General features: G+C 33.4%; 1 protein-coding gene across 1 annotated transcript; it reads right to left on the reverse strand.

Annotated features, from left to right (window-relative positions):
* Positions 1-10,814: 10,814 nt before the first annotated feature.
* Positions 10,815-14,014, reverse strand: LOC105787897 (probable cinnamyl alcohol dehydrogenase 9). Its single transcript, XM_012614498.2, has 5 exons — positions 13,759-14,014; positions 12,921-13,034; positions 11,686-12,199; positions 11,311-11,464; positions 10,815-11,159 (listed from the first exon to the last, which is right to left on the reverse strand). Exons 1-5 carry the CDS (start codon positions 13,854-13,856, stop codon positions 10,960-10,962), a joined length of 1,080 nt encoding a protein of 359 aa, XP_012469952.1. The 5' UTR covers positions 13,857-14,014; the 3' UTR covers positions 10,815-10,959.
* Between the last annotated feature and the right edge of the window lie 2,725 nt (positions 14,015-16,739).

A 16,739-nucleotide genomic window follows, 5' to 3' on the forward strand; every position in this document is an offset into this window, starting at 1 on the left:
ATTTTTATTTTTTTGTCTAAACTTATTTTTCGGGTCTATATTTTTGCCTTCAAGTCGGGCCACCCATCATATTTTTTAACTCTTCAATATTAAAGTTGGGTTGTGCCAAACTTTTATCCTGAATGATCCAAATATCGATTTTGTCAATACACTCAAAATCAATAGGATCTAAAAATATGTTCTTGTTAAAAATTTTACAAATTAAAGTAATGTAGTCAAATTTAAATATTTCACTCAACACAACTAAATAAAAAATCCATAATGCACTAGAGAACTTGCCTATTTTTCAAAGGGAGATTGCAATGCACAAAGACAAGGTCATTCAACCTTTGGTGCTCCATTCTATTTCTTCGCTTTGTGTGTATTGTTTCAAACACAACCCAATTTCGTTCACAACCGGAAGATGTAACAGCTTGGCTCAAAAGTCTTATAGCTAGCTTTTGCAAATTTGGAGCACCATGACCAAAGAACCTCCACCACTCGTCTAGGAAAACAAATATATTAGATAATTTATTACAAATTTACAGTTATATAAATAGATAAGTAACATAGTAGATAACTTTTTTTTACTTGGCCTTCTAGTTTTGCTATAAATAAATGTGAACTTTCTTCCAAAATTACCATTATGCTCTCGAAAAAAAAACAACACTCTTCGACCAATCTTTTACCACTTGAAATATGTTTATTGGCAAGAATTAGTAGAAATCCTTCCATGACAGCTACGTCTTGACATTGGTTCTTGGCCTCATATTGAAATGTTGGATTCAACCAATATGCAGCTGCATGGATATCTTGACGCATTTGGTGCCCCCATCTATCTTCCAAAATCGAAGTGTAATGCTTGTACAAACTTCGTTTGTGCCGAAAGTTTTCTCTAATGGCTTTGCTTGCTCTAAGCATTCCATCATAAACATAGCCCAAAGCAAGTTTCTCATTTGAATCCAAAAGTCTCAACAACTGTAAAAATGGACCAACAATTTTCATAACCACCAAGCAATTATTCCAAAACTTATTGATCAAAATAATATTTTGAGCATTCTATGCCTTGGTTGTTTTGGAGCCATTCCAAGCAATAATCTTTCTAGAAGTGACCATGGCTTGCAAATCACACTTATGATCATGCAAACTCTTCAAAGTAATAAAAGTAGTAACAAAACGTGTCTCAATAGGACGACAAATCTTTGTCCACCCTTCTCTTCTTCTTAACCAACCCAAAGTCCATTTATGATTATACACAAAAACGGTAATAGAGAAATCACACTCAACATGAGATATTTTACCAATATCCTTCAAAATCAAATTGATACAATGTGTTGCACATGGTGACCATAAGATGTTCGGATACTTCTCATTAAGTAATCTCCCAACCACTTTATTATTTGTAGTATTATTTGTAATTAGCTGCAGCACATTGCTCAGATTAAAAATATTGGCAACCATCCATATTTAGAAAAGTCAAAGATATGGGTATCAAAATGTTGGCACTGGAAATAAGAGATTTAAGGCACTAAAAGTGGGATTAAAATTTAGCATGAGATATTTGTAATTTTTGGTCCTTAATTGTATAGTGACTTTGCAAGTTGATCCCTGAATCTCAACTATAAATAGGCCTAACCATTTCTCATTTTCACTCATTCCCCACATTTTCCATTCTCTCCTTAAGGCATTGTTCTCTCTCTTTATTTGTAAATTTTCACTTGTATTTTGGAGTGAAATATATTTGTTAGTGCCCGAGGACGTAGGCAAAATTTGTTGAACCTCGTTAAAATTCTTGTGTTCTTTATTGTTTATTTTGCATATTTTGTTAGTGTGATTGTAGTGATTTATTGTGCGATTAAATTACGATAGAGGGATATTCTGGCTAGGAAAGACCTGGTACTTAAGTGATCCACGTGATCCACCTCTCTTTCTTGGGAATTAAACTGAGTGTGATTTTTCAGTACAATAATTTTACTCTTTTACACGCTTCCGCACAACAATTGGTATCAGCGCCAAGTTCGTACTTGGGGAATACGACCATTTACGATACTATTTACATATACGATATTGCTCATCCACGACACTATTTACGTCGACAGTACTATTCACATATATAGTAGTTGGGATTGAGGGGGAAAATGGCAGAGGCATCGTCATCAGCAAAGACTATTGTGACCAATGCAAAATTTGAAGTAGAGAAATTTGATGGTATCAATAATTTTGGTATGTGACAATGTGAGATCCTGGATGTCTTATGTCAACAAGAGTTGGATATAGCTTTTGAAGAAAAACTTGACAAGATGGATGACAAGGAGTGGGCCAAGATCAATAGGCAAGCGTGTGGTACAATCTGCCTATGTTTGGCCAAAGAGAAGAAGTACTCTGTCATGAGGGAGACATCAGCGAAAAATTTGTGGGATACACTGGAAGAAAAGTTTCTAACAAAAAGTCTTGAAAATAGGCTTTATATGAAAAAGAAACTTTATCGATTCACGAATGCACCTGGTATGTTGATGAATGACCATGTGAACTCATTCAATAAAATTTTAGTAGACTTGCTAAATTTGGATGAGAAATTTGAAGATGAAGACAAGGCATTATTGTTGTTGAATTTTCTTCCTGATGAATATGATCATCTTACCACCACATTGCTTCATATGAATGATACGATCACATTTGATGCAGTCTGTAATGCATTGTATAGATCTGAGACTCGAAAGAAAGATAAAATAGATCACAGAGATACAACTGAAGAAGTCTTAATGATGAAGAGGCCGTTCATGACAACAAACACAGTAGAAGGAGTAAGTCCAAAGGGAGACTTGCCAAAGATGAATGTGCTTTTTATCGTGAGAAAGGGCATTGGAAAAAGAATTATCCTAAGTTAAAAAAGGGCAAGGCTATTTTTGATGCATGTGTAGTGGAGCATGATGAGGAGTCAGACTTTAGCTTGGTTGGCATGGCAGTGGCATGTCATATAGATGAGTGGATTTTGGATTTGGGATGTACTTACCATATGTGTCCTAATAATGACTGGTTTTCTAGTCTTAAAGAACTAGAAGGTGAAGTTGTTTTTATGGGCAATAACAGTGCTTGTAAGACAATGGGAGTAGGTACAATCCAATTGAAGAATCACGACAGCTCAATCCAAGTCTTGACAGATGTTTGCTACGTACCTAGCTTGAAGAAAAATCTCATCTCATTAGGGGTCCTAGAATCTAAAATTCTCACAATCACTTTGAGAGATGGATTACTAAAGGTAGTTGCTGGGTATTGACGGTGATGAAAGGCATAATAAGAAATAACCTGTAAAATTTAAATGGAAGTACAATTATTGGATGAACATCAACAGCTTCTGCGAAAGATGCAGATTCAGAGGCTACCAGGTTATGGCATATGCGATTGGGACATGCTGATGAAAAAGCTTTGCAGAATTTAGCGAAGCAAGGCTTGTTGAAAGGTGCAAATTCTTGCAAATTAGAATTTTGTGAACATTGTGTTCTGGGCAAGCAGACGAGGGTAAAATTTGGTTCAGCAATTCACAATACGAAAGGAATTCTGGACTACGTTCACAGTGATGTATGAGGACCTACCAAAGTGGCTTCTTTGGGAGGTATGCATTATTTTGTTACTTTTGTCAATGATTATTCAAGAAAAGTATGGGTGTATCTAATGAAAAGAAAAAGTGAAGTTTTGGATGTATTTTTGAAATGGAAGAAGATGGTAGAGACTCAGACTGGTCGAAAGGTCAAACGACTTCGATTAGACAATGGTACTGATTACAAGAATGATCCATTTCTACAAGTATGTCAAGATGAGGGCATTGTGCGACACTTCACTGTTCGAGATGCACCACAGCAGAATGGGGTGGCAGAACGTATGAATCAGACTATACTGGAGAAAGTTCGATGTATGTTGTCCAATGCTGGATTGGGCAAGGAATTTTGGGCTAAGGCAGTTACATATGCGTGCCATCTAATTAATCGATTGCCATCAGCTGCAATAAAAGAAAAAACTCCTATGGAGATGTGGACTGGTAAACCTACTATTGATTATGATTCTTTACATGTTTTTGGTTCCACTGCATAGTATCATGTAAAAGAATCTAAATTAGACCCAAGAGCAAAAAAAACATTATTCGTAGGTGTAACTAGTGGAGTAAAAGGATACTGTCTTTGGTGTCCTGATATGAGGAAGATTGTTTTCAGTAGAAATGTGACTTTTGATGAATCAACCATGATGAAGAATAAGGATTCACAAAAGGATGACAAAACCAGTTGTACTTTACAGCAGGTGGAGCTTGAAAAGGTTAATGATGATCCAACTAATATTGAAGGAGTAATAAATGATGATGAAGTTTCGACCTAAGAACTTCTACAACAACAAGATTCAATTGCATATAGGAGGCCAAGAAGAGAGATTCGTATGCCTGCTCGCTTTGATGATATGGTGGCTTATGCACTTCCAATTACAGATGATGATGTTTGTTCTACTTACACAAAAGTAAAAAGTAACCCTGATGGTATAAAGTGGAAGCAAGCTATGAATGAAGAAATACAGTCTCTTCATAAAAATAGGACTTGGGAGTTGGTGACACTGCTCAAAGGAAAGAAGGTAATTGGATGCAAATGGGTATATGCAAAGAAGAAAGGATTTCCTAGTAAAAATGAAATTCGATACAAGGCTAGATTGGTAGCAAAAGGTTACGCTCAGAAAGAAGGAATAGATTACAATGAAGTGTTTTCTCCAGTTATGAAGCATTCATCTATTCGGATTTTGCTAGCCTTGGTTGCACAATATGATCTTGAACTAGTTCAGCTCGATGTGAAGACCGCGTTTTTACATGGTGATTTGGAAGAGGAAATTTATATGACTCAACCAGATGGAATCAATGTTGCTGATAAAGAAAATTGGGTTTGCAAACTGACAAAGTCACTTTATTGATTGAAACAATCTTTGAGGCAGTGGTACAAACGATTTGATCAGTTCATGAAAGGGCAAAGGTACACAAGAAGTAAATTTGATTATTGCGTGTATTTTCAGAAGCTACAAGAAAGAATTTTCATATATTTGCTCTTATATGTTGATGATATGTTGATAGCATATAAGAGCAAAGTTGAAATTGATAGATTGAAGACTCAACTCAACCTTGAGTTTGAGATGAAAGATCTAGATGAAGTTAAAAAGATTCTTGGCATGGAAATATGTAGAGATAGAGCTCATGGCAGAGTTAGCTTGTCTCAAAAGTAATATTTGAAGAAGGTACTACAGCAGTTTGGCATGAACGAGCAGACAAAACCTGTAAGTACCCCGTTGGCTTCTCATTTCAAGCTTTCTGCACAACTATCTCCTTCGATGAATACGGAACAAGAATACATGTTACAAGTTCCGTATTCTAATGCAGTAGGTAGCTTGATATATGCAATGGTGTGTAAAAGACCCGACATTTCACAGGCAGTTAGTATAGTGAGCAGGTATATGCATAATCCTGGAAAAGGACATTGGCAAGTTGTGAAATGGATTCTACAATATAGTCAAAAGACCATGGATGTTGGATTACTATTCAAGCAGGATACTACACTTGGTAAATGTGTTATTGGGTACGTTGATTCTGACTATGCCGGTGATTTGGACAAACGAAGATCAACCACCGGTTATGTGTTTACACTTGCTGGAGGACAAATAAGTTGGAAGTCTACACTGCAGTCTACAGTTGCATTGTCAACCACAGAAGCCGAATACATGGCTGTAACAGAGGCTGTAAAGGAAGCTATTTGGTTACAATGTATGGTTAAAACCTTGGGATTGGTTCAGGAGCATATTAATGTGTATTGTGATAGTCAAAGTGTTATTCATTTAGCAAAGAATCAAGTCTATCATGCACGTACAAAGCATATCGACGTATGATTCCATTTTGTGCTAGAAATTATTGATGAGGGCAAAATTCATCTTCAGAAGATTAAGACTATAGATATGATGACGAAGGTGGTAACAACAACCAAGTTCGAACATTGTTTGAACTTGGTCAATATCCTGTAAGTTTAACAGTTGAAGAAGGCACTATCAAGTATTGTTGTCAAAGGCAGAAAGAATTGTGTGAAGATAAGATTATCCTAATCAAATCTTCAAGGTGGAGATTATTGGCAATCATCCATATTTAGAAAAGTCAAAGATATGGGTATCAAAATGTTGGCACTGGAAATAAGAGATTTAAGGCACTAAGAGTAGGATTGAAATTTGGCATGAGATATTTGCAATTTTTGGTCCCTAATTGTATAGTGACTTTGCAAGTTGATCCTTGAATCTCAACTATAAATAGGCCTAACCATTTCTCATTTTCACTCATCCCCTACATTTGTCATTCTCTCCTTAAGGCATTGTTCTCTCTCTTTATTTGTAAATTTTCACTTGTATTTTGGAGTGAAATATATTTGTTAGTGCCCGAGGATGTAGGCAAAATTTGCTGAACCTCATTAAAATTCTTGTGTTCTTTATTGTTTATTTTACATTTTTGTGAGTGTGATTGTAGTGATTTATTGTGTGGTTAAATTACGATAGAGGGATATTCTGGCTAGGAAAAACCTGGTACTTAAGTGATCCACGTGATCCACCTCTCTTTCCTGGGAATTGAACTTAGTGTGATTTTTCAGTATAATAATTTTACTCTTGTACACGCTTCCGCACAACAATCAATTTCCAAAATCTCCTAAAATATTTTGCAAAGAGTTTTGACATCTGAAATCAAACCAGATGCATCAATGGATTTGATGAAGCATAATTCTCTAGAACAATACACTTTAAAATTGACTAATGACCTTTGTCTCATATCTTTTCACCCCTCTCCCATTATGGTGCATCCACATTTCCCACAAATGCTTTTATAGGAATTAACAGGCAATTGTAATTCCCTCTTTAAGTCGTTTAGTAGATTGGTTCGCAATGCATGACGGAGCTTTGTATTCCAATCCCACAAATGTTATGGCATCAACCATTTTTTTATAATAATATGAATGTGAAGCATTGATCGGGATACAAGAATCAATTAAAAAATCGAGCCATTGTCATGCCCACTTGATGCCACCTTTCTTTGCTCTTAATGCAGCCTTGATAGTGGGTTGTGAGTCGACAGTTGTCCCACTAGAAAAATAAGAAGCAATATTTGCAAGCCGTTTTCTTTTTCTTTTTGCTTGTCATGCTATTGCCTTCACTAAGATTTTAACATCTTGCTCTTCTGGCACGCCACCTTCAAATTGATGCACACTACGCCGGAATGAATTCAATGCTTCTCTTACTGTTTCATTCTCTCTTTTGTGAACTTCATATTCAGCTAAGTTTTCTTCCATACGGTACTGCACATCTAAAGACACTTTCTTGCATGCCCCAACATCACCCCTTCTACCAGCAAGATGCATTTTCATTCTATGTATACCTACACGTTTGGCACAAAATGTACATGTGAGCCTTTTCTTTCGAGCATTGGCTCTTCCTTCCACCAAATATGCTCAAGCAGGATTAAATTTAGAACGACTCGATCGAGAAGATTGTTCAAATGATGGTTGACTTGATGGATTTGAGCTATCGATTATTTTCATGCTATAATCACAAATATAGACAAATAGTGATTAAAAATAATAAAATGATATTTCTTTAGAAATATAAAATATAACTAATCAACCCCTAACATTTTGAATTAACAAGCTAAGCTAGCAGCACTAAGTCACTAACATTGTAATACCCAATTTTAGCCCGGGCTCACATATGGAAACATAATTTTTGAGGATATGCAATCTTAGATATGATATGCAATCCTAGATATGATATATGCAATCTTAGATATGATATGCAATCTTAGATATGATATATAATCTTAGATATGATATGCAATATTAGAATATATGATTTTGTAATCTTAGAGATTTAATTTGTAGATACCCTTTAATCTCAGCCGTTGATGTAATTGATCATCTCTGTTGGATTTGGGGAGGCTCAACTATAAATAGAGGCCTCTCCCTTCATTGTAAAGAAGAAAAAAAGAAAAAAGAGGAGGAAGAAAAAAAGAAAAAAGGGGGGAGAAAAAGAGGAGGAATAAAAAAGAACGATTGACAGTTTTTTAAAGGTGGTTTACTATTTTTTTTCTTTCGATTATTTTTACTTATTTACGATTTTAAAAAAAAGGGAGAAGGTGATACCACTGCAAATTTTATTTATTTTTTTTATTTAGCCCCTCCGCCTTTTAATGTTTTTGTAATTAAGTTTTCTTATTTTTTTTAATTTACCCTTTTATTTATTTTAAATTCCAATTTAATCCTTTTGAACGACACCGTTTTAGAGGAGAAGGGAAAATTTCCCTTCCAGCCCCTCTATGTAATTCGCGCGTTCAAATTAGTCCTTTTACTTTTATTTATTTGCGGATTTACCCCAGATTTTTAAATTGCGATTCAATTTAGTTTTTTATGTTCTTTTTATTTATTTTATTAATTAAGAGTGTAATTATTATTTTTATTCTATTTTTTATCTATATATATTCCTTTTATATGTACACATATATATATATATTTTAAAACGAATATTTTCCTATATTTTTTTAATGAATATTTTCATATTTATATGTGTATATTTACATTTTTTAAGTGATTAAATACTCACCATTTTTTTTTTTTTTAAAATATACTTATTTTATTATTTTATATATGTACGTATAATTATATTTTTTTCTTTATTTTCATAAGTATATTATGTATTTTATTTATATAAAATTCTATGACCTAAACTTTTATTTGTAAATTATATGTATATTTTAATCTTCATAATTTCCATGTGTACATCTTTTGATCCTTATTTATTTGTTTGCTATCCCATCCATTGTATAATTGTGTTTACATTTAATATTTTGCATGTCATGGATTACCTTTTTATTTTGTTTATTCATTTGCTTATATTATTTTTATGTCGATGATGTATTTATTATTGTTATTGTTATTATAGCATTTGCATGTATAAAATCACGTTACATCATTTTTACTCAAATTTAAAGATAGAAAATTTTTAAAATTGAGATAATGTTCGTATTTAGGATTTTCAAGGAATTGAGCCCTAACGTATTGGGTTCCAATTTTCTTCGTTAAATCCGATAATCGAGCATTCTCTTCAATCAAAAATAAAACTCATTATTGGGAATTCAACACGTTGTGTCCTAACGTATTGGATGTGACGCATTGATTTCTCGAAATGAAGATTTTTAAAAATAATAAAGGAAATATTCCGAATTTGGGATTTTAAAGGAATTGTGCCCTAACGTATTGGGTGTGATTTCTTAAATCTTGGATAAGTGGATGTTCTTTTAAAGTAAAGGAAATATTCGAGTTTGGGATTCTAGAGGAATCGTGCCCTAACGTATTGGGTGTGATTTCTTAAATCTTGGATAAGTGGATGTTCTTTTAAAATTTTATTGTACAAGTATTTTGGCCCAATTCATTTTGGGTAAAATTAGAATGTTGTGCCCTAACGCATTGGGTGTGGTATCTTCTTTCTCTGAAATAATAAGGGTCTTAATACGTAGCCTTTTAAGTTTTGCTAAGGATTACGTTTTTTCCAAATTCTCGACCTTAAGACACTAATTAATTAACTAGGTACCAATTTTAGGCGTTACGAGGGTGCTAATCCTTCCTCATACGTAACTGATTCCCGGATCCGTTTTTCTAAAACTCGTAGACCAAAGCCGTTTTTTTAGATGATCCAATCACACCCTAATAAAGATTGGTGGCGACTCCCAATTTTAATTTTTTAAAAGGTCGACAACCTAAAATATTTTTGTTTTTCAAAAAACGGTTTCGACAAACATAATATAATAGCATTAACAAAAATAACCCATAATAAGCAAAGCCAAAAACCCAAGTATTAACCATTAACTATTAAGCTTTAAAAAGAGAGAAAAGTCTCACTCTCACCTCCAAGCTCCAGGTGGCCGGCGGGGAGGTGTGAGACTGTGAATGGCAGGCTGAAGCAGAACAAGCAGCCAGCACAGTGAGCGGGGTTGCTTTCGTATCTTTGTGGGGTAGACTTGGAGTGGGAGTGTTGGGACTTGTCTTTAGGCCTAGGCACAATCGACTGATAGTGTAGGACTTGTTGATCTTCTTTTTTTTTTAAATTAAAATTTTCGGTTTTTTTCTTTTTGGGCTGAATTTTAAAAATGATGTGGACTTTTGTGGTTCTGGGACGTTTGGGCTTTTCGGCTTGGCCCTTGCTGATATAACCCAAAATTTTTAAAATCAGTCCACCTAGGTTTTTTGGTTCGGTTTTCTCAATTTCCAATCCAAACAATTTTTAAATTATTGTAATTGATTTTCGATTTGGTCGATCTGATCTAATTTAAATATAATTGTAATCAGTATGTTACACTCTTGAATAATTATAAATTAGAATGAAAAAACATATAGTAATAAAAAATCTTCTTCTCTCAAAATTGCAAATCCAAAAGTGCTTTAATACTTTCAACGAATGGACATCACTTCTAATTTTGGACTTACCGAAGCAACACACTGGATTGAGATAAACTTTTTCAGCTTTTAATCAACCGAAATAACACCTTTTATTTGAGATAGAAGGCTGCAAGAGTTATCAATTTAGATGGTGGTGATTTATTGCAACTTCATCCTTTGAAGATAACTATCATTGTTGAAGCAAATAAAAAGTGGGTTAAAATTTGGAGACTCCTAGTCGCACGGCACAAGGCAATGAAATTTGTTTATTTTGATTAGGCAACTATTTCCTTTTATTGACTGCAAAAATAATAGTGAGGTTAAAATAAAGATTCCATCCGACCAACAGAGATAACATGAAGCAGAACACCACAAAATCATTTCATATAAATTATTATTATATAGCATTACAAGTCCCAAGCCATCAAAGTTCATCTGTTTTCTCTTCTCCATTAAGATCATAATCTTTAAACTTACTGGACTAGTTCCTTCACAATGAACCCTACTGTGACAAGGAATTTGCCACATCAATCACAAATCGGTATCTGACATCAGATTTAGCAAGCCTTTCCATGGCCGTATTGATTTCCTCTATCCGAATCAGCTCGATATCTGCAGTGATATTGTGCTTGGCACAGAAGTCTAGCATCTCCTGAGTTTCTTTCATCCCTCCAACATCACTTCCTCCAATAAGCTTCCGTCCTGTAAGCCAAAATAATCAAGCCAAGTTCACAGCAGTCAATAGGTGATTACCTTCATTACCAATGCAAAGTTCTGCTATGGGAATTATATATATAACTTTATTTTGTAAATGTTTTGGTGTAATTTAAGGCCTATAAAGAGGGGAGTTTACCCATGACTAAAGGAAAAACAGGCAATTCGAGTGGCTTATTAGGCAATCCCACAGTGACCAATTTTCCATTCACCTTCAGCAGACTAAGCAGTGGAAGTAGGGGATGGACCGCAGACACTGTGTCAATGATATAGTCCATGGTACCAATAGCTGACTGCAAAGAGTAAGCACAAACTAGATTAAACCATTACAATTTATAAGCATTGAAGTGCTAGTAAGCACTTCATAATCGAACCACAATGAAACTTTTAGCCAAAATGTCTGCCAACAGCTGAAAGAGCAGTTCATAATCGAACCAGCTGCTTCAGTGTTGGATCATGATTGAACCGTTCAAACTCTGAGGCATCAAGAGGCCTAAGTCAACTTATTGTGTACCTTCATTTTTTCCGGATCGTTAGAAACAAGGAATGAGTCAGCACCAAGTCTATTGATTGCTTCAGACTCCTTCTGTGGGGAGCTACTAATGGCAGTGACTTTCAATCCAAAGGCCTTACCGATCTTCACAGCAACATGACCAAGCCCACCAAGTCCAGAAACACCTAGATGCTTGCCTGCCTCGGTCATTCCATAATACTTCATAGGGCTGTACACTGTGATCCCTGCACATAACAATGGTGCACCCGCATCCAGTGGCAAGTTATCAGGAAACCGTAGCACATAGCGCTGGTCAACCACAATCATATCCGAATAACCACCATAATTTTTTGTCCCATCTGGATTGTAAGAGTTGTAGGTAAATATTATACGAGGGCAGTAGTTCTCCAGATCCTGCTCGCAGCATTCACATGTCTTGCAGGAACCAACCAAAACCCCAACCCCAACCCGGTCACCAATATTGAATTTTGTCACATTCTTCCCCACTTCGGTCACAACACCTGAAATTTCATGCCTGTGCGACAAATCATGCATTATTTATGCACGTTCCAGTAAGATGGACTAGGAAGATAACAATGTCCATCAAACGATATCACTATCCTCGATAAAACCATTTAACTAGCAACTCAACCAAAAAGTTCCTAATCAGTTCTCAATGCTTCAAAGGAAAGGAAAAGAAATCTACATAAGACGTAACAATATTAATACGATAGATAAACAGTTAGCAACTACTCTAGGCCTGCTTGGTCAGCTCAACTCTCTTTTACATGGAGAAATAGGAATCCTCAACCAGCATTGCAGACCGCATGGTTGTTGGCAGCCAAGCTTATTTCATAGCAGGACCCCCAATATCTTTTGACGAAGAAAATTATAAGATGCATCCGATAAAATGTTATGCTTTGATAGTATGAAGAACAATTTAAAGACGATATTACAGAGAATCAGTAATGCATGGGAGTGCTATTGAGGTTAAACAAGTTTATAGGAATTGCTTTGCACAATTTAAGTACATATTTACTTAACATGGCTGGTTCTAATACTAGTCAAGAGCTACCTTAGCGCATCTAGTTAACACAAAGTTTACTTAAAGGTTGAGGCTTCTTATCCGAAATAACATGATATGAAGAAAGAAGAAACATAACCACATCAAAACACACTATAGCTAATTCCTTGATCACTGCAGATTAGCCTCATAATTTACAATACATGTTACCATATAAGATTATGTATCATACCCAGGAACAACAGGGTAAAAGGAGAAACCCCAGTCATTTCTCAAAGTATGTAGGTCTGAATGGCACACTCCACAGTAAAGAATTTTTAAAGTGACATCATCATCACCATTTTCCCTGCAAAAATATTGAAATAAAATTTGTAACAACCATGATCACACCAAATACACATATAAGGTAAAGATTGAATAAACTGATTTGTTAATATCATAATCCTCATGCTGGATACCAATGAGGTAAACAAAAAAACTCTCTCCTAACAAATAGAGCTTAAATTTGAACTTGGTTAGTCCAAATGGTAGTTGGCTCACCTTCCTGCTGTAGTAATCAAAGAGATTAAATAAGTGTACCAAAAAAAAAAAAGTCAAGATTGCGTTTTTTTTTTTTGGACAAACTAGATTCCATTAACAGTTGCATAAAACCCAGAAAGGCCCTTCTTTCTTTTCATATATAGATCCCTCCATGGCGACATAACTAGCTAGTGCATGAGCTACTTCTTCAATGGCACATCTTTTTACATGAATTTTCCATTTTATTTTATCCTTTTGCATGAAAAAACGTGTAGGGATAAATTTAATAAAGGTCAAATAATAAACTAAGTCACTAACACAGGATTTATCTATTAAATAATAAAAAAGTTCCATCTTTTTCATATTCTTTTTATTACTAATCAACAGTCAAGTTTATATTTTTCATCGATCAAACGTTGCATTTAGTAATCAACCACAACACGCACGTGAAAACTAGCCAAAAACACACGTTGAGTAAAAGGCAAAAAAATGGGGCAGAAAATAGCAAAGAAGGAAAAAGAAAGAATTAAGTAAGAGATATATGGAATTACCTTCTGGAAAAATTGAAAGGGGAGAGGATTCCAGAATTATCAGTAGCAGCCCAACCAAAAGCTTTTTGTTGGTTCTCTTCCTCTGCTGATTTTGCCATTTTTCTTTTTTGCTATGTTTTGCTTGATGAGTACAAGTAAAACCAGTGAGTGGGTGACAAAATATATAGAAGGGAGATAGGCACTACTAGGCAGGTCTGCCACTGCATTTACTCATGTTTTGTGGGTGCATTAAGTATTTTCATCCGAAAGGTGTTGGATTCGATATTTTTCAAGTAACATCTTGAATTAGAGTAACGCGAATATAAAAAAATTAGGGTTCCTAAATTTTTAGAAATAAATTACATTTGTGATTAAATAATTTGACATCTTTATATTCAATTATATTATAATAATTCGTTTTATAAGTTCGGGATTTATATTTATATTTATACTTTAATTATATTATTAATATAATTTTCTAAAAGATAAATTTAGACTAAATTCAATTTTAAATTTAATCGAATATTAAAACATCTCAAATCATAATTAATATTACAAAAGTTATACGGGACATTAGTTTTCGTATACAATGATTAGAACTATCCATAACTCCTCTCCAATGTATTTCACTACACTTAAATTCATATATTCATTTATTGATAATAATATCTATATCAATCGAGTTAATACTCAATCTGCACCGTTATCATTCTTTTATGAAATGCCTTTATATTTACGTGGTTCACAAAGCCTCCTTTCAAATTCAATCCTTTTTACGTGATCTATTATTCCTTTATTTTCGTTTTTTTTTTCTGGTTTTTTTTTAAGAAAATATATTTTCTAGAATTCTCCGGTTCAAATAAGAGGAATCTCCAATTAATAGATAAATTTTGGGATAAAGTACATAAATAGGCACAAAATTATTACATGATCTGTAATGACCCAAAATTTACGGGCATTGGAAAAGTATAATATCGGGCCTCCGTCTTAGTAAACCAAGTTTGTAAATAATTATTAGAAATATTTATGAGTCTAGTAGTGTGTTTAATTAGGTTTTAATTAGGTGAATTTAGCTTAATTTAGGGTAATTAGCAAAAAGAATTAGATTGAATAAGGGTAAAAGTTGAATTATAGATTAAAAGAAAATATAAAAGACCAAAATGACAAATATGCCATTAAGTAATAGTTGAAGCGACAAAACAATGAGAAAAATCTAAAGATTTTAATGATTTAAGTTATTATTAATTAATATTAGAATATATATATATATATATATAAATTAAAGCCAAATGTATGGTAATAAAATATACATGTGTAATAAAAATAAGTATGCAATTGTAATTCATGGATTTAAATTACTTATTATTTAAGTACATAGATATTTATTGTTTATTATTAAGTAAAAGATATTTATAATTATATTATAAGGTTTTTATGTGATAAATAAATTAAATAAAGACAAATGTATGGCGATAATTTAATACAAGTGTATGGTAATAGTAATTACATGTTTAATAATAATAAACATATGTATTTAATAATAAAATATGTATTGCTTATTAAATAACTAAATATATATAATTATATTATTATAATTAAAACAAAACAAATAAAAGAAAAGAAAAGGAATTGAAGAAGAGAAACAGAGAATAGAAACGAAAACAGAGCAGGGAAAGAAAGAAAAGAAAAGAGAAAGAAAGAAAGGAAAAACTAGGTTTTAAGGTTTTAAAGTTTTAAAAAGTAAGTCAATTAAGTCCTTTTCTTTTAATTTTGATGTTTTAGAAGTCTTAGAACAAAGTTTTGTTGAATTTAAGCTAAAATTTTGTAAGTTTTAGATTTTGAACATGATTCATGCTGAACAAATTGTTCAATTAGGGGTTTGGTTGATAGAATTTCTAGTTAGAATTGATAAAAGGATTAAATTGTAAACTAGGTTATAAGTTTTACATAGTTGGGATTAAATTGTAAGAAGTTTTAAATTAAGTTTTATTATGAATATTGAATAGTTGAGTTAAATATGGCAAGAAATTAAGTAGAAAGAAAGTATGAATTAAGTTAGAAAAGTAAGTAAACTTAGTTAGGATTAAATTGGGAATAAGTAGGAATTGAATAAAATTCAATTATTTATTATAATTTAATGCTGTAATTAATAGTGAAAATTATTATTATTTTCGTAGCTAACAAAGAACTCGAGGCATCGACATCGAAAGGAAAGGAGAAAGCTATCGAGGACTAAAACGGGAGATTTACGGTTTGTATTACTATAATTCAAACAACTTATTATTAAATGCTATATTTAAATTTATATGTATGGTAAGTGAAATATAAGGTAAGTATTATTATTAAGTTGAAAGAAATTCAATCGAATGATGAATATATGTGTGGAATTGAATTGAATATATTGACTTGAAAAATGGAAAAGTGAATTTTGAATTGAATTATGATTGAAAGTGAAAAAGTGGAATTGAATTGAAATGTGAATTTGGAGACCCTATTAACTAGTCGGGCTGAGTCGGATATAGTTGGCATGCCATAGGATTGGAAGAGTTCAGGGATACTTCGACCTCGAGTCAATGAGACACTGGGTGTCACTATATTTCTTCGGATAGATTCGATAAGGTACTGGGTACCAACTTTCTTCGGCTTTGCCGATGAGACACTAGGTGTCAACTATTGCTTCGAACTATCCGATGAGGCACTGGGGGCCATACTGGAGTATTTGGCTGGATCCGTGTATCCGTCAAAGTCCAAGTTTTGTTAATAGGGGTAAATAATGAAAAGATAAACCGAATGAGTTGATCAATCGAGCTATTGAAATGAGATGAAAAAGTTGAATTGTGAATTGAAATGTGATATGAGATTGAGGAATGAACTTAAGGTTCATGATGTGTCCAAGTTCAAATTGTGGATATATGATATTAATTGATGAATTGTTATTGTTGAAATATGAAATTTGAGTTTAAATTTGTATGTATGATTTGTGCATTACATTTTTATTGTTG

This window comes from Gossypium raimondii, chromosome 2 (genome assembly GCF_025698545.1).
Source record: "Gossypium raimondii isolate GPD5lz chromosome 2, ASM2569854v1, whole genome shotgun sequence".
NCBI classification, from domain to species: domain Eukaryota; kingdom Viridiplantae; phylum Streptophyta; class Magnoliopsida; order Malvales; family Malvaceae; genus Gossypium; species Gossypium raimondii.

Coding starts and splice junctions, on each gene's coding strand:
- LOC105787897 (XM_012614498.2), bottom strand. CDS start 13,856: ATGGCAAAATCAGCAGAGGAAGAGAACCAACAAAAAGCTTTTGGTTGG. Junction 13,035..13,758: donor CCTTTCAATTTTTCCAGAAG/GTAATTCCATAT, acceptor ATATTTTTGCAG/GGAAAATGGTGATGATGATG. Junction 11,465..11,685: donor ACGATCCGGAAAAAATGAAG/GTACACAATAAG, acceptor TACTCTTTGCAG/TCAGCTATTGGTACCATGGA.